This window comes from Meles meles, chromosome 16 (genome assembly GCF_922984935.1).
Source record: "Meles meles chromosome 16, mMelMel3.1 paternal haplotype, whole genome shotgun sequence".
NCBI classification, from domain to species: domain Eukaryota; kingdom Metazoa; phylum Chordata; class Mammalia; order Carnivora; family Mustelidae; genus Meles; species Meles meles.
Window position 1 is genome coordinate 58,873,559 of NC_060081.1, and position 17,825 is coordinate 58,891,383.

Sequence of the window (17,825 nt, forward strand, 5' to 3'; positions counted from 1 at the left end):
GGAAGTGTGATGTCTCCAGCTTTGTTGTTCTTTTCCAAGACTGCTTTGGCCGTTCAAGATCTTTTGTGGTTCCGGGACGCCTGGGTGGCTCAGTTGGTTAAGCAGCTGCCTTCGGCTCAGGTCATGATCCCAGTGTCCTGGGATCGAGTCCCACATCGGGCTCCTTGCTCCGCAGGGAGCCTGCTTCTCCCTCTGCCACTCTGTCTGCCTGTGCTTTCTCTCTCTCTCTGACAAATAAATAAAATAAAATCTTTAAAAAAAAAAAAAGATCTTTTGTGGTTCCATAAAAATTTTAGGATTGTTTGTTCTATTTCTGTGAAAAATGCCATTGGAATTTAATAAGGATTGCATTAAATCTGCAGGTTGCTTTCAGTATAGACATTTTAATATTTTTCTAATCCATGAGTACAGAATATCCATTTATTCATGTCTTTGATTTCTTTCATCAATGTCCTATGGTTTTTAGTATACAAGTCTTTCGCCTTTTTTTTTTTTAAGATTTTATTTATTTATTTGACAGACAGAGATTACAAGTAGGCAGACAGGCAGGCAGGGAGAGAGGAAGGGAAGCAGGCTCCCTGTGGAGCAGAGAGCCCGATGCGGGGCTTGATCCCAGGACCCTGAGATCATGACCTGAGCCGAAGGCAGAGGCTTTAACCCACTGAGCCACCCAGGTGCCCCTCGCCTCCTTTGTTAAATTTATTTCTAGATATTTTATTCTTTTTGATGCAATTTTAAATGGGATTGTTTTCTTAATTTCTCTTTCTGATAGTTCATTATTAGCATATAGAAACAACAGATTTTTTTTGCAACAGATTTTTAAAAAATTTTTATTTTTTTATTAACATATAATGTATTATTAGGCCCAGAGGTACAGGTCTGTGAGTCGCTGGGTTTACACACTTCACAGCACTCACCATAGCACATACCCTCCCCAATGTCCATAACCCAATTACCCTCTCCCTACTCCCTTACCCCCTGGCAACCCTCAGTTTGTTTTATGAGATTAAGAGTCTCTTATGGTTTGTCTTGCTCCAAATCCCATCTTATTTCATTTATTCCTTTCCTACCCACCAAGCTCCCCACGTTGCCTCTCAACTTCCTCATATCAGGGAGATCATATGATAATTATCTTTCTCTGATTGCCTTATTTCACTCAGCGTAATACCCTCTAGTTCCATCCACATCGTCGCAAATGGCAGGAATTCATTTCTTTTGATGGCTGCATAGTATTCCATTGTATATATATATACCACATCTTCTTTGTCCACTCATCTGTTAATGGACATCTAGGTTCTTTCTATAGTTTGGCTATTGTGGACATTTCGCAACAGATTTTTATATATTGATTTTGTATCTTGTGACTTGACTGTATGGGTTATAACAGTTTTTTGGTAGAGTCTTCAGGACTTTCTGTATATATAATATCCTATCATCGGGGCACCTGGGTGGCTCAGGCAGTTAAGTGGCTGCCTTTGGCTCAGGTCATGATCCCAGGGTCCTGGGATCGAGCCCCGCATCAGGCTTCCTTCTTAATGGGGAGTCTGCTTCTCCCTCTCCTTCTGCTTGCTGCTCCCCCTGCTTGTGTGCTCTGTCAAATATATAAAATCCTGAAAAATAATATCCTGTCATCTATAAATAGTGACAGTTTTATGTCTTCCTTTCTGATTTAGATGCCTTTTATTTCTTGCCTAATTATTCTGGCTAGAGCTTCCAAGATGGTGTTGAATAAAAGTGGTAAGAGTGGGCATTTTTGTCTTGTTCCTGATCTTGAAGGAGAAGCTTTCAACTTTTTACTGTTGAGTATGTTAGGTGTTAGCTTGTCATAAATGTAGCCTTTATTATGTTGAGATATGTTTCCCCTATAACCACTTTGTTGAGTGTTTTTATCATAAATGGATGTTGGATCACAGCTTACTCTGAAATGCATAAAAAAATAGGATAGGTGGATGGATGTACAGATAAGGCAAACAGAACAAGCATTAAGTGTAGAATGTAACTGGTGGGTATATTGGTGATCGCTGGACAATGACTTCAAGTGTTCCGTGTACCTGAAAGCTTTCACAATGCTTAGAAAAATTCCGTAGCGGGGGCGCCTGGGTGGCTCAGTGGGTTGAGCCTCTGCCTTTGGCTTGGGTCATGATCCCAGGATTCTCGGATCGAGCCCCGCATCGGGCTCTCTGCTCAGCGGGGAGCCGACTTCCTCCTTTCTCTCTGTCTGCCTGTCTGCCTACTTGTGATCTCTCTGTGTCAAAGAAATAAACAAAATCTTTAAAAAAAAAAAAGAATGAAAGAAAGAAAAATTCCATAGCCTATTAGAAGGTGATAACTGTCCTGGCAAAAAATTCAGCAAGGCATTTGGAGGGAGTATAGGGAGTGACTGGGGTGGGGGCCGCAACATTAAATAAAGTCATGCAGGAAATCCTCCCTGAGGAGGCCTGGGAAATGAGTGAGATGCAGAGGTCCTGGGAAAGAATGTTCTGGGCAAAGGGAACAGCAGGTACAGAAAAGCCCTGGGGTGCAAGTACGTCTGGGCCTCCTGGAACAGCAAGGCGGCCAGTGTAGCCAAAGCCGAGGGGCGAGGGTGAGGGCAGATGAGGCCCCAGGCAGGAAGGGAGGTCCCATGGGCCTCGTGGGGCACTGTTCGGCTTTGACTTTTGCTCTGAATGAATGGGGTCCACAAACCCCTGACCCAAGTCCTGTGCAAGCAGGAAAGCTGCTGTCCCTGTGGGGAGACCAAACGGGGGCTCACAAAACCAAAGACAGGAGACCAGAGGGGAGCTGCCGGCGACGGTCAGGCAAGCGAAGGTGGCGGCTCTGGCCTGAGGGTTGTGGTGGAAGTGGTGAGAAGTGGTCAGATTCCGGAGCTATTTTGAAATGTTACACAGCAGGGTTTGGGTGTGGGTTGGATGTGTGGGTAATGAAAGAAAAGAAGGAGTCAAAGATGACAGATGGAGACAGGGACGATTACAAGGGGAGCACATTTTAGAGGAAGAGCATAGGTTCATTTAGGGGAGGTTAAATCTGAGGTGTCTGCTGGGCTTTCAAGTAGAGACATGGGGGAGGCCAGATCTTTGGATGTGAGGGAGATGGGGGAGAGGACCACGTCCTGGAGAGAAAAACCAGAGCACCGGAGGAGGAAGCGTTGGTCCTGCTGACAGGTCAGGTACGAGGCAGAGGGAGCACAGATCCTGGGATTTGGGGGATGGGCACTTCCCCCACTGTAGCCTCAATCTAGGGCTTAGTCAGATGAAAGAGAGGTGTAACTATTTCCCGAAGGCCATGGCCAACCTAGTTCTTTGAGCCGCCCTTAATAGTTCTGACCACACTATCCTGTAACGTGGTGAGATGTGTCCATTTTGACAAGGCTGTAGATCAAGAGTCAGTGAACTAAGGCTGAGGTCAGATCTATTTTAGCAAATAAAGTTTTATTGGGACACAACCATGCCCATTCAGGGCCTAAACTGCTTCCACACTCCAACAGAATTGAGCAGCTGCTGGGAATCAAATGGCCTGCAAAGCCACACCTATCTACAGTCCAGCCGGTCAAGGGGAAGTTTGCTGACCCCTTCTCTCTCACCGTGTGTGGCTCTGTTAAAGGAATACCCAAGACGTTCAGTAGGACAGTTAGATGGTCCCAATTTTCTACTATTGTGAAAATGCTCCAATAAACATACTTAGCTGTGTTCCCTTGAGTTCATATGGTACACGCAAGTGGAATTCCTGGCCTGGAGGATACAGGCATCTTCCGTTTCAGTAGATTTTGCCAAATTGCTTTTTAGTGTGGCTGAAAAGATTTAACTCTCACCAGCAGTGTGGAGAGTTCCTATTTCCCCATCTTCTCCTAAGATATGGTATGATATTAGTTCATATGAGTTACCAGTCTTCTGTTGTTAGTGGATTCCTCTAAATCTTCTGGCTGTGAGTGATCCTTACGTTTCTCCTTTTTCTTGCCTTGGGACTCTGGCTGGGACCTTGATACAATGTTGCAATGTATTCAATGACAAAATTCAGATTTTCGTTCCTGGCTTTAAAGGGAATAACCCTCAACACTTTACCATACAGTATTTAAGTACAAACAATACGTATGATCTTTGCTGCGGGGTGTTTTGTGTGTGAGTGTGGGGTGGGGGAGAACTTACCTAGAAAACCAACTGGATTAGTTTTTTTGAAGAATGTGGCTACTCATTTTGTCTATTTCTTTCTGAATTAGTCTTGGCAAATTACCTTTTTCTAGGAAATTGTCCATTTCATCTAAGTTTTAAATTGGCATAAAGTTTGTAACATTCTTATTTTTATCATTTCTGCTAGAAACAATAGTTACGTCCCTTTTGCACATTAATGTTCATTTTATCGGTTTCTTCAAAGATCCCACTTTGTTTTGTGGTTCATCCTAGTGCTTTTGTTTTCTATTTCAATTTCTGCTCGTCATTATTATCTTCTTTCCACTCTCTTCGGGTTGACACTATTACTCCTTTTAAAAATTATTTAGGGGCGCCCTACTCCTGGTGCTCCTGGGGCCTCGTATTGCTCAGTCGGTGAAGCATCTGAGTCTTGATTTCAGCTCAGGTCATACTTTCAGGGTTGTGAAATCAGTTCACGTCAGGCTCTGTGCTCAGCTGGGAGTCCGCTGGAGATTATCTCCCTCCGCCCCTACACTCCACCTCTAATAAGTACATCTTTTGATTTATTTGAGACTGTGTGTGTGTGTGTGTGAGTGTGTGTGTGTGTGCATGAGCAGGGAGAGGAGCAGAGGGAGGGAGGGGGGAGAGGAGAAAAGGGAGGGGGAGAGAGAATATGAATCTCCAGCAGACCCCATGCTGTGTGCAGAGCCCAACACAGGGCCCAGTAGCAGGATCCTGAGATAGCAGGAGGGCCTGAGCTGAAACTGTAAGTCAGCCGCTTAACCCACTCAGCCACCCAGATGCCCCTCTAATAAATCCTTTTTTTTTTTTAAGATTTTATTCATTTGAGGGAGTGTGCGAGCAGGGAGATGGGCAGAGGGACAGAGAATCACAAGCAGACAGCACCCAGTGTGGACTCGATGTAGGGCTCAATTCCATGACCCCAAGATCATGACCTGAGCTGAAATCAAGAGTCGAACACTTAACCGACTGAGTGCCCCAGGTGCCCCTAATAAATAAATCTTAAAAAAAAAAAATTCCTTAAGGGGCCCCTGGGTGGCTCAGTGGGTTAAGCCTCTGCCTTCAGCTCAGGTCATGATTTCAGGGTCCTGGGATCGAGCCCCGCATCGGGCTCTCTGCTCAGCAGGGAGCCTGCTTCCCCCTCTCTCTCTGCCTGCCTCTCTGCCTACTTGTGATCTCTGTCAAATAAATAAATAAAATCTTTAAAACAAAATTCCTTAATCCCTGCTTGTAAATTTTCTGTATTGCTTGTCTACTATAATAAGACTATAAATCTGCCAAATGCCGCTTTAGTTGGCTGGTTTTTATACATATTTCATTTTTTGATCTAAATAGTTTTAATTTCTATAGAATTTCATCTTTCAGTAAAAAGCTTTTTATTTTTTTTAAAAGATTTTATTTATTTATTTATTTGACAGAGATCACAAGTAGGCAGAGAGGCAGGTAGAGAGAGAGAGGAGGAAACAGGCTCCCTGCTGGGCAGAGAGCCTGATGTGGGGCTCGATCCCAGGACCCTGGGATCATGACCTGAGCTGAAAGCAGAGGCTTTAACCCACTGAGCCACCCAGCCGCCCCAGTAAAAAGCTTTTTAGATGTTTAAACATCCAAACATTTGAAGTTTACTTGGCTCTGGTCTGTGGTCACAGAAATATGGTCTATATGAAATGGATGGACTACTTGCTACCTTTGAGATTCATCTTGGGGCCATTTTTCAGGTCATTTAAATTGGTAAATGTTTCTTGTGTGCTTTAAAGTAACAATATTGGGCTCAGGGTTCTATCAGTTTCATTTATTAATATCTTCTATACCCCCTTTTTTTTGGCTGTTGGGTATATCAGCTATTGAAAGAGGTCTTCCGTCTCTCACTGTGATGGAAGATCAGGCAATTTCTCCTTGTATCTTATCCCTTTTGTTTTATACATTTTCAGTCTTTTAAACCTCTAACTTATATGTTTTATAAGAAATGTTATATCTTCTTAAAAGTTGCACTTTTCATCATCTTGTGGTCACTTTATCTCTAATAATGTCTGGGTTAAAGCTTATTTTGTCTGATTTTGCTATAGATACACCTTCTGGTTCAGTTTTCTCTGGTAGACCTTTCCCCATCATTTTACTGTTGGTGCACTTACACTGTAACTGTCCTCTTCTAAACAGGATGTAGAGCTGCATTTTGTTGTTCTTGGCCAGTCTGATCATCTGTTTTAATAGGTGAATGTAAAACCTTTTTACCTCTGGTTTTGTATCATACACCATTCTTTTTTACTACCTTTTTCTCCTTTTCTGCATTGGCAGTTTCACTTTCCATTCTTTTAATGATCCCTTGTGTCTGAAATACACACTTGGATTTACAAAGCTGGACAATTAGACCAGTATCTTTATCCTGCTCCCCTGAAGTATGTCAAGCCTCAGAGCACTTGAAATGATTACCCTCTTCAGTCTGACATGTTGCTGTGTCCTCTCCTCCTTGTTTTGTACTCCACAAGTTGATCATCACTGTTCACGATCTGTTTTAGATCTACTAACACATTTACCAGTTGCATTGCTCACCATTTTCCTATCTTCTCTTTAGAGTTCTGCAAATTTTTTACGATGTGCCAAGATGCTACTTTTATTTATAGTGCTCTGCATTTTATGTGAGGATCCTGGTCTTTAATCAAGTTTGGAAGCTCTTCTTCAGGAACTGCTTCTCCCACTTTTTTCCTCGCCTTCTGGAATTCTGACTGGACCTGTGATTCCTCTCTCTTCACCAGTCCTGTCCCTTCCCCTTGTACATTATCCATCACCTTGTTTCTCTGGTGAGTTGCTTCTGATCTTTCCTCCAGGTCAGTGACTTATCTTCTGCTGTGTCTAATCTACTTTGTCTCATCCTTTGAGACCTGAATTTCTATGGTTTTTCTTCTAGAATTCCTTTCAAAACCTGTGTTCCTTTTTAGGGTCTTGCTCTCTCACGTTTTGATCCCCGCCCCCAGCCTTCTTCCCCCTCTAACCATAAGCTCCACGAAGGTGAGGAGGTCTTTAGGTTCACTGTCACCCCCTCCCCCCCCAGTGCCTCGCACCATCGCTGGAAAGGAGCAGACTCCGAGTGTGCTGTGGGATGACAGCACCAGTGGGAACAGAAAGATGCTGAGCCCCGGACTGGCCCGCGCGCAGCGATTCGGCCCGTTCAACTGCCTGCAGGCCTGCCAGTCTCTCAGCCCCGACCTCGAGGAGAGGGGCCGGCGGCCCATGACGTCACAAGACTGTGACGCGCCGGGAAGCCCCGCCCCTTCGCGGCGTTGGCTCGGAATCCAGCTCTCTGCGCCGTGACGTCACGGGTCCGGGCGGGCGGGTTTTGCGTCGGCCCAATGGGAGCGGCGAGCCGGCCTCCCCTTTAAGGAATGTTGTGACCTGACGTCACCCGGGCGAGTTACCTCCCCGAGCCACCGCCGCCAGGCTCAGCTCACAGCCCCGGAGCCCTTGAGCGCGAGGCGCGGAGCCCCCGAACCTCAGACAGAGCCCCAAGCCGCGCGCCCCGGAGCCCCGGCCTGCGCGCCCCGCCGGGCCCGCGCGATGCCCTCGGACCGGCCTTTCAAGCAGCGGCGGACCTTCGGTGAGGCCCGGCGGGCGGTCAGCGGGCGCGGGGTGGGGACGCTGCGACTGACCCTGACTGCCGCAGGCCACGTCAGCCCCGTGACGTCAGACTCGGGCTAGACCCCCGGTCCGGGAGGCAGGTTCAGGCCTGGGCCGGGGCCTCGCCTCCCAGCCGGGTAGGTACCAGGCCCTGGGGCCTGACGGCCCTGGGGGCGGGGGCTCGGGGGGGCGGGGCCGGGGCCGGGCGGGGCGAACGCCGAGCGGGACCTCTCTTGGCCTCACTGCCCGCCCGCTGTCCGCAGCCGACCGCTGTAAGGAGGTGCAGCAGATCCGCGACCAGCACCCCAGCAAGATCCCGGTGAGTCCCGCCGCCCCCTCCCATCCCCGCGGCCCCAGGCCCCGCACCGCTCACGCATTCGCCCCCCCCCCCCCCCCAGGTGATCATCGAGCGCTACAAGGGTGAGAAACAGCTGCCGGTCCTGGACAAGACCAAGTTCCTGGTCCCGGATCATGTCAACATGAGCGAGTTGGTCAAGATCATCCGGTGCGTGGGCAGCAGCAGTCAGAGGGGACTTGGGTCCGTTTGGGGAGGGCGGGGCCTTTGCCAGTCCGGGCTGAATCCCTGTTCTGGGGAGGTTGGGAAAAGTCAAGGTCAGGGCTGGGGTCGGTGTCAGGTCAGAGGTGAGGCCGCCTAGGAGGGTCTGGGATTGGTGTGAAGCGGCCTCAGAATCCTTTTGGAGAGCGGTAGGTGGGGGTCAGGGCTCCACCCACCCAGCAGCCAGGCCCCCTCACCATCAGCTTGCTCTTCTGCCCACCCCAGGCGCCGCCTGCAGCTGAACCCCACTCAGGCCTTCTTCCTGCTGGTGAACCAACACAGCATGGTGAGCGTGTCCACACCCATTGCGGACATCTATGAGCAGGAGAAGGACGACGATGGCTTCCTCTACATGGTCTACGCCTCCCAGGAAACCTTCGGCTTCTGAGCCAGCAGTAGGGGGGGGTTGGCCTGGGAGTGGGGGGGCCCTGTCAGGCTATGCCCAGGGAGCTCCTGGCTCCTGGACTGAACTGCCTCTGCCCAGGATGGGCTAGGCAGGGAGGCCACCCCCCCTAGTGGGGGGGCACCAACCACGCCTACTCTGCCCCTGGGTGGATGCGTGCGTGCTAGCCATTGTTAGGGTTGGCCCCCCCCCCCCCCCCCCCCCCCCGTGCTGGCTGGGATGGGGGAGGGTAGGGAACAGACCCCAGCACCCCTGCTCCCTGTGATTTGTCTTTTTTTTAGGCCCCTGCCCATCTGCCCCTCCCTCACCTGAGGCGCTGCCCCCCTGCCTGGACCTGCCCACCCCTGAAGGACTGGCCCCTGGCTCACCTGGTCTTGACATGGTGTATGGATCTGTGGTCATTGTCCCTCTGCAGAATAAAGATTGCTCAGGCCTGCCTGGCCCTTTGCCTCCAGCTACTTGGGCATGGGAGGGCTGCCAGTGGGGTTGTCTCACACGTCTCAGCTCACTGGGGAACAGATTTGCGTGCTGTGGACCTGGGGCTCATTCTGGAAACCCACAGCAGTGTGTAGTATACCCAGGTGGGAGGTGGCGGGGGGAGGATGTTTGAGGCCAAGCCCACTCTTTCCAGGAGTTCAGTGTGCACCCAGGACCAATTTCTTCATAACAAAAAACATTTATTAAGTAACCACAGCCTAACAAATCCTGCTCCCCTGCTTCTTCCCTTCTCCATCATTGGAGGGGGCTCCCTGGTATGCAGAGCCAAAAAGTGGGGGTCCAGGGGGAGGTGCTCCTCGCTACTCCCCACAGGCCTTGCTGCCAGCCATGGTTCCCCTCTGCTGCCAGGGATTTGTAACCCTGGACTTGAACCTCATTTGCCTGAGGATTCCTCTGCTGGCAGCTCTGGCTAGAGGGCTGGGCCCAGCTTCCGGCCCTTCATCCCCTGAAGTCCATGCAGCCCTGTGCCCAGCCCAGCCTACTTGAGCACGAGCATGGCCTCTGTGCCATCCTTGGCAGTCAAGTAGAGCCCATGGGTGAGGTAGTACTCCCGCCGCAGGAAGGCATAGAAGTAATCCGAGATGAGCAGGATCTGTGGGGAGACAGAGGGGTGAGCAGTGCTGAGGAACCGCCCCCTGAGTCCTGGGTCGCTGAGGGGCTAGGCAGGTGTGGGGGAGACCCTGCAAGGTCTTGCACTGTTCCATCCCCTCCCCTCCCACCCCTTGGGTTTCTGTCCCCCTCCCAAGCTCTGGCCTCAGAACCCCAGAATGGTCCTTTTGCAGCCAGAGGCCTCTCCTCCTCCTCACCACTTGGGTGCCCTCTGGCTCCTCCACAGTACAGCCGGGCCCCCATCAAAGCTGCTGCCCCCACTGGGACCCATATCCCCCGTCTTCCTTCCAGGTGCTGAGGCCACAGAATCACCCGATACTTAACCTGCCAAATAGGCTGCTAAGTCCTAGCGGTTCTCTCTCCCAGACTCTCTCGGATCCACCCATTTCTGCTTGTCCTTAGAGCTGCCACCCTGGACAAAGCCACTGTCACCTAAACAGCAGCAGTCTCCTCTTCAGGCTCCCTGGTCCAAAGCCTCCAGCCCCCCTGCAACCCTCCCCCACCCCCATCCCCGCACCCACCCAGCCCTTTCTCCCTAGCAGCCAGAGTTTGCTTTTCAGAACAAATCTGGTCCTGTTACTTCCCCCCTGAAAGGTCCTCTAAAGGCTTCTTAAGGGCTCTTAGGTGAAGATCAACTCTGGGGCTCCGACGCCTTGCGCCTGGTCCCTGCACATGTGCGTGCCTCGCCTTCCCTCCTGCTCCACCTCACTCAGCTCCAGCCACACTGGCCGCCTCCCTCCTGCTGCAGGGTCTCTGCTGTACCCTCTGCCTGGAATGTTCTCTTCCCTTTCATCTGATAGTCAACATCTCCTCACCCCTTCAGGTCTCAGGAAGGATCACTTCCTTAGAGAAGCTCCCACACACCCCCCCAGGTTGGGTCTTGGCTCCCAATTAATTTCTATTTCTTAACATAAATTCATCCAGATTAGTTTTTCATCTGTGCGACTGCCTGGTGACTGTGGCTTCCTCCCCTGGGCTGGGAAGGGTCCCCAAGGGGTTCTGTCACCCTGGTACCCATGCCCAGCTCAGTCTGCCTTTCCTGTATGGACCACAAAATCAAAAGGGCCCTACAAGCTCAGGCGAAGCTCAGGCTACCTTCCCCCTCACGGAGCCCAGAGAGGAACGAGGACTTGCACCGCCTTAAAGTAATCCCATTACCTCCCAAGACTCCCACGGCCCAGGACAGGAGGGGCAGGAGGAGGGCAGAGGGGGGTCACAACCCCAGGTCTCAGGCACTTAGAGGCCTCTTAAACCATCAGCACCAACCACCTATTGGCACAGATGAGAAGATGGAAGCCTGGAGCAGGGGGAGCACCGGGCTAGGGTCTACAGAGCGGATGAGTGGCTGAGCTGATTTTGGGGTCAAAGGTCCCTCAGAGACCCCTGTCCTGGGCAGCCTCATACTATGGGCAGGAAGAACACGGAGGGGCCTGAAGGGAGAGCTGAGGACCAATACCAAGGCTAGCCTCAGGACGAGGTCCTACCATTTTATCACCATCTGGAAGACTCCATCTGGAAGGCTGATGGTCTCCATCTTTTAAAGAAGGAAACTGAGGCACAAAGGGTTTAACAGCCTAAGGCTACACCAGGAGAGCTGGCCTAGTGGCCATGGCCCTGCAAGGCGACGCACTTGGGGCCCAGTCTGCCATGGGACACAGAACTCGCAGCTGAGGGTATCAGGAGCAGACAGCGCAGGGACCCCACAGCCACCGGTGGGGAGCAGTCACCAGAGCAAAGGCTGACCTCACATCATGCAGCCCCTTTCTCACACAGGCCCAAGGTGCCCGGCCTGGGGATGGAAAGCCTGGAGCTGTGGCTGAGCCCGTGGGGGCTGACCCCCAAACCAGGTCTGATGAGGGTCAAATATAAAATCACAATTCACAATAAAACAAAATGAACCAACTCCAATGCCGTGGTCACCTGCGTAAGGATTAGAAAATCAAAATACTAGGTATTAGGTTGAACCCTATGAAATGGCCATTTCTGCAGATCAAAAATGGCTGAATAGTGAAAATTTCATATGATTCAATCTAATATAAAATGGAAAAAAATCAAATACAAAGAGTAGAACACACGTGATATTTAGAAGAACCAGAACAAATAACTCTAAGGCCTTAGGGAGCTATTCTTGTTCCTTATAATCCTTAACATTGTAAAGTATGTATATGTATTCTATTGATTAAATATCAATTTAAAAAAACCAGCCAATAAATGAGTAAATAAATAAATGAGTGAGAATTCCTTTTGGAATCCTTACAGGATAATTCCAAATAACATACACAAACATTCCCTCCTCCAGGAGTTGGAGCTTAATTTTAATTCTTGCCTGCCTCCCCCCGCACGCCCCGCACCCCAGTGGGTGGGCCAGATGCAGTAACTCACTTCCAAAGAACAGTGCGGGGAAAGAGAGGATAGTAATCGACACTGCAGAAGCCCCGCAAACACTGTCTTGAGCAAATGATGAAGGGTAACATCAGTATGCGATCAGGTGGCTAGCATGTACTACCTGAGCATTCCAAAAATCCTAACCCCAGTCTTATGATGAGAAAAGCATTCGACAAACCCAAAGTGGGGACACTCTACGGGCGACTTGGCCAGTGCTCCTCAAGACCATCCAGGTCATGAGAAATTAGGACAGAGTAAAAAAGTGGGCAGAGGACATGGGAGAGACAGGACACTTTAATGTGGTCCCCTGGCTTGGATCCTGGGTGTGGGGCATATGGGAACTTTCTGAATCTAAAGTTATTCTGAAATTTAGAAGTTTATTTAAAGGGCTACCTTACCTGGGTGGCTCAGTCAGTTAAGCGTCTGCCTTCAGCTCAGGTCATGATCCTGGGGTCCTGGGATCGGGCCCCTCACTGGGCTCCCTGCTCAGGGGGAGTCTGTTTCTCCCTCTCCCTCTGCCCACCCCCAGCCCCCAGTTTGTGCTCTTTGTCCAATAAAATCTTTTTTTTTTTTAAGTTTATTTAAAAAAAGCAGTGTGGGGGCGCCTGGGTGGCTCAGTGGGTTGGGCCTCTGCCTTCAGCTCATGTCATGATCCCAGGGTCCTGGGATCGAGCCCCGCATCGGGCTCTCTGCTCAGCAGGGAGTCTGCTTCTCCCTCTCCCTGCCTCTCTGCTTACTTATGATCTCCCTCTCTGTCAAATAAATAAAATCTTTAAAATAAATAAATAAATAAAGCAGTGTACTAGAGTGCTTGGGTGGCTCAGTTGGTTAAACACTTAACTCTTGATCTCAGGTCAGGTCTTCATCTCAGGGTTGCGAGTTCAAGCCCCACACTGGGCTCCACTCTGGGCATGGAGTCTACTTTAAAATAAAGAAAATTTAAAAAACCAATCTACTACTATTATTTGCAATAATATAAATGAGCCTCAAAAAATATGTTGCTGAATGAAAGGCAGCTTTAGAAAATGTACGTGTTAAGAGTTGTGTTTCTCATTGTATGTAAATTTCATAAGAAAAATATAAGTATTGAACCTGGTTAATGATATACATGCTGAGATGTTTAGTAGGAAACATAGTGATATCTGTACTTCACTTTGAAATATATTTTAAAAATAAGATGGATTGAGGAATGGATAATTTGTGATTACCAAAGTATAGTACAACGTTAATGGTAGAGTCTAGGTGGTAGGTATGTTTGTGTTCAATGTTCAGTCTTTCCACTTTGCTCTGTCTGTGAAAATTTTCATGATGAAGTGTTGGGGGAGGGTGGCATGGAGGGAAAGAGCCCTGTGCCCTGTGCGGGGCTTGGTCTGTGTGGAACCAAAGTCACTAGTCCTGACTGGGTGCTCTGCTCCCAGGATCCCACAGGGAAGGCATCCTGTGGACACCAGGTTGGCCTGGAGGCTTGGCCCTTTCAGAGAGATGCCCCCAAGCTCGTAGCAGGCTGGCCGAGACAACCTCTTCTGACCCGGAGGCTTTCCATCTGGGCTGAGAAGAAGGAATTTCCCAGAGGCCCTGAGATTCAGGCAACACAACAGTTGTGGACACAGAGCCCCTTCACCAACTGAGCCCCCCAGGCGCCCCAGGCAGTGCATTCTTTAAGCTGCCCCCCAAGAACTATGACTGGACTCCTCAGCCACTCTCCTGCCATCAACCACTGAGTCCTGCCAATCCCCTTCCTCAGACTTCCAACTCTGCCTCCTCCTCTCCTTCCCACTGCCAGCTCTTGCTGAAAGGCCCCCTGCACCACCCTGGCTGGTCTTGATCTCTCAGTGTCTGTCTCTCTCAATCTCTTGGTCTCTCTCTGGGAGTCTCTTACAGTGTCTCTCTCTCTCTCACACACACACACACGTGCACATGAACCCTTCACCTGACTGTTGACTGCTCAGAAGCCTCCAGTGCCACATGCTGCCCTGCACATCTGCAGGCCCCCCACACGCCCCAGGAGCCTGACGGCGGCCTGTCCTGCAGACAGCGCAGGGCCAGCCTCACTGCCTCTGCTCCCGCTCAGCCCCTCCCACCAGAGCTCCTGCTTATCCCCTGGAGAGGGATCCTCTGCATCTCCTGCCCCAGTCTTCTCTCATCCCATGCTCAGTCACGCCACGCGTGGGATGAAGTCACTTCCTGCTGGCCTCACATCCAGATGGGGCGGCACCTGCTCCAGCTCTGGGACCCTGGACCCGGCCAAGGGCTGGTGCTCTGGGAGTGGCTTGCGGGTCCCCACGCCCTCGGTGTGACCCCTGTAGGAGCTCAGCAGACCGCCCTCTTCTCACTGGCGGCCATAAGGGTTGCAGGACTACCTTCTGGGCCACAATGAAGATGTAACGAGGCAGCGGATAAAAGGACGGTCAGGGACAGGGAGAGCTGTTTCACACATGGAGAAAAAGGGCCAGACTGTGCTCCATCACGGGCTGGAAAAGCGGAGAGAGCGGGAAAGTAACAACTTCTGGGTAGCTGCCCTGGCCTGGCCCTTTAGCAAAAAAACATCATGAGGGGGACAGGGGATGGGCAGAGCGGGTGAAGGGGAGGGGACAGGCACAGGCCTCCCACTGGGAGCAGGTCATGAAGGGCCCCAGCACAGGGGGCCCCCCCCCATTGGTGGTACTGCAGGAGCGCTGTGCAGGGACAGATGCCAGATGCCTTGGTAGTGGGCACAGCACAACAGCTGGCCTGTCACCACTGTACACCTGAAACCAACGTGATCCTGTATGTCAACTATACCTCAATTAAAAAAAAACAACAACAAAAAAAACAATTCAGGGGCACCTGGGTGGCTCAGTGGGTTAAAGCCTCTGCCTTCGGCTCAGGTCATGATCCCAGGGTCCTAGGATCGAGCCCCACATCAGGCTCTCTGCTCCGCGGGGAGCCTGCTTCCTCCTCTCTCTCTGCCTGCCTCTCTGCCTAGTTGTGATTTCTGTCTGTCAAATAAATAAAATATTAAAAAAAACAAAAACAAAAACAAACAAACAAACAAAAACGAAAAAAACAATTCATTGAATCTTCACAACATTCTGGGGTAGGGTTTACAAGCCCCACTTACAGATGAGCAAACTCCAAGGTCAAGGGTCTTGCTCAGGGTCACGGTGGGGGCAGTAAGGAAAGCTTTGGGCTGCAATGCTAGTCCTGCCTGAGGCCCAAACCTGAGTTCTCCATCGCCCACACAGCCCCCCCCAGCTAAGGATTCTGGGAGGGGGTGAAAGGACTGCACCCACACATGTGGGTCCTGTTATGGGCCCATGCTAACCCGTGGCCCACAATGACAGCCCTGTCACTTAGCCAAGAAGACTGAGTTTTTTTGGGAAAAGGCAAAATAAGCATCAGAGACCTCCGAGTCAATGTAGGCTGCTGATTCAGTGTGTCTAGAAGCTGGGGGTCTCAGAACAGCAGCCACAGCTGACACAGGCCCCTGGGCAGCAGCAGCTTCCCAGAGAAGCAGGTGCTCTCACTGTAGGCGTGCCCCAGTTCCCAGGTCTCTTGCTGGGGCTGGAGATGCGGACCCTCGACAGCACAGCTGCACTCGGGGGAGCTCACATGGTCGTCACCATGGGGAAGCAGAGCACGGCACCCTCTGCCCGGCTCGGATCTCGGAATATGGAAGCAGGAGGGGCTGATGGCCGACCTGTGGAGCGCGACGGGCTCTGGCGTGACCCAGCTCGGGCCTGAATGGTGCGTGTGGGAGGTGATGGTGGAGAACCGAGCTCTACCCTCCAGCTCTAAAGACACAAAACAGTGGGAAAATCACTGGACCTCCTCTCAGGCTCTGGAGGTCACAATGTAAGATCCAAGTCGGTTTGATGGTCACTGTCACCTATGTAGCACTTTTCTTTTTTTTTTTTTTTAAGATTTTATTTATTTATTTGACAGAGATCACAAGTAGGCAGAGAGGCAGGCAGAGAGAGAGAGGGAGAAGCAGGCTCCCCGCTGAGCAGAGAGCCCGATGTGGGGCTCGATCCCAGGACCCTGAGATCATGACCTGAGCTGAAGGCAGAGGCTTTAACCCACTGAGCCACCCAGGTGCCCTATGTAGCACTTTTCAATTCACAGACACTTTGTTCCCCCAACTCCTCACTGAGTCCTCACAGCCATCCTTTGAGGCGGAGGAAACAGAAGCCACCAGCACCTCTCGTCAGCTTTCAACGGCCTTCCTGTGCTCCAGATTCTGGCTCATACCCCTCGCCTTTTCCCCTCCTGGCATGAGGAGGTTTTCCAAGCAGGAACGGGATCACAGGTATCCTCGGTCTTGTCCTCAGCGTGACACGGCTCCTGCTCTCCAGCGGTGCACGGCAGGCCTGTGGAACGGCCTTCCGCACCCCCTCGCCTCCGGCCCCCAGGCACCCTGTGTACGGGCTGCCTCCCCACCAGGGCAAGTTGCCCTGACCCACGGCAACTCTGAGCGCCTTTTTACCCCATTCACAGCACCACTGGGCTGCCCCGGCCCTGCCTGGTTCCTTTCCTTCCTCTCCCTCAGACCATGGGCTCCTAGGAAGCAGGGCTTATTTTCCTTCACTGCCAGCAGAGTGCCTGGCACATTAGTTAGCGCGCCCAATACTGTAAACAAGTCAATTAGGCCCAAGGAGTTAGGAGACTTGCCTAAGGCTAGCGAGCCAGGAGAGATGGGGCTGGGAGTCACTGCAGAGGCCGGGCCTCCAAAGCCCAGGCTTTTTGCTGGCCTTGCCTCCCTATATTTAGCTCAGGCTTCTCCTGTCACTCTGGTTGCAGGCAGGGAAGAGCCTGTGAGAGCCACGCTTGGGATGCTGAGTACCGAGCTCAAAGTCTGAGGATAGGAGGGACAAAGGAATGAACGAAGACCTGGCCCAGTGCACCAGTGCGGAAGGCAAAGCCCAGGCAGCTGGACTCGGGCAAGGGCTCCAGCCTGGGCCGCCAGCGCACACCTCTTCCTGCACGCAGACAGGATCTTGCAGCCAGGATCACACAGACCCACGGCATTAAGCTTGAAATGCACCCTGGCTATCCAGAAACGGGGGATACGCACCACCTCACCACTGATGATCTGCCCCCCATGTCCCCATACATTTATTTCCTCAGTGTCCCATTCCCCAGAATGACACACCAGACCAACTGGAAGGCAATTCCAGGAGACAGGACTATGCATTCATGTTGGAGTAAAGAATCAAGTCCTGAGCAGGACCCAACGCGAGAGGCTGGCGCCCAGACCTCAGGGCTCCCTGGAGACCGAAAGCAGAATGGCCAAAGCAAGGCCAGCCTTGGATCTACAGGGTCTGCACTACAAGGAGAAGGGATCAGAGCTAGCACCTCATGGTGAGGAGGCAGCAACTCATGGAATGTTCCAGACACAGCTGGGACACTGTTTTGGACGGTACAGAATCTATGTTAGACACAGACATAGAATAGGAGTGGGGCTCTCAGGGTCAGGGAACGGGGCTCTGGCTCTGACCCCCTAGGAATCCAGCAGGACCTGGCATGGGCGCAGCTCTGTCCTAACAGATGCTAGAACTGGGAAGTTAGGGTACACAGGATTATATGGGATCACAGGTCACAAAATGCAGTTTTGGAACCCAGCTCATTCCATTCATTCATC

At 51.2% G+C, this 17,825-nt stretch overlaps 2 protein-coding genes across 4 annotated transcripts in view; one reads left to right on the forward strand and one right to left on the reverse strand.

Moving 5' to 3' along the window:
- The first annotated feature begins 7,528 nt into the window (after window positions 1-7,528).
- MAP1LC3A (microtubule associated protein 1 light chain 3 alpha) lies at window positions 7,529-9,155 on the forward strand. 2 transcript variants are annotated; one of them, XM_045981526.1, is made up of 5 exons: window positions 7,529-7,734; window positions 8,018-8,073; window positions 8,153-8,259; window positions 8,536-8,705; window positions 8,995-9,155. In XM_045981526.1, exons 1-4 carry the CDS (start codon window positions 7,695-7,697, stop codon window positions 8,696-8,698), a joined length of 366 nt encoding a protein of 121 aa, XP_045837482.1. In that variant the 5' UTR covers window positions 7,529-7,694; the 3' UTR covers window positions 8,699-8,705; window positions 8,995-9,155. The 2 variants fall into 2 exon arrangements, with proteins under 2 accessions (XP_045837482.1, XP_045837480.1); XM_045981524.1 differs by having other exon boundaries at window positions 7,530-7,734; window positions 8,536-9,155.
- A 222-nt stretch (window positions 9,156-9,377) lies between these two features.
- The window catches only part of PIGU (phosphatidylinositol glycan anchor biosynthesis class U), an 86,704-nt gene continuing 78,256 nt past the window's right edge, over window positions 9,378-17,825 (reverse strand). For both annotated transcript variants that reach the window (XM_045981523.1, XM_045981522.1), the window contains one exon: window positions 9,378-9,803. In XM_045981523.1, coding sequence (XP_045837479.1) covers window positions 9,690-9,803 — 114 coding nt within the window. In that variant the 3' untranslated portion in view covers window positions 9,378-9,689. The remainder of the gene's footprint in view (window positions 9,804-17,825) is intronic.

Bases quoted from the DNA above. Each gene is read 5' to 3' on its own strand.
- MAP1LC3A (XM_045981526.1), top strand. From the start codon at position 7,695: ATGCCCTCGGACCGGCCTTTCAAGCAGCGGCGGACCTTCG. The intron at 7,735-8,017 runs GTGAGGCCCGGC...CGCTGTCCGCAG, and splicing joins CAAGCAGCGGCGGACCTTCG to CCGACCGCTGTAAGGAGGTG. The intron at 8,260-8,535 runs GTGCGTGGGCAG...TGCCCACCCCAG, and splicing joins GAGTTGGTCAAGATCATCCG to GCGCCGCCTGCAGCTGAACC.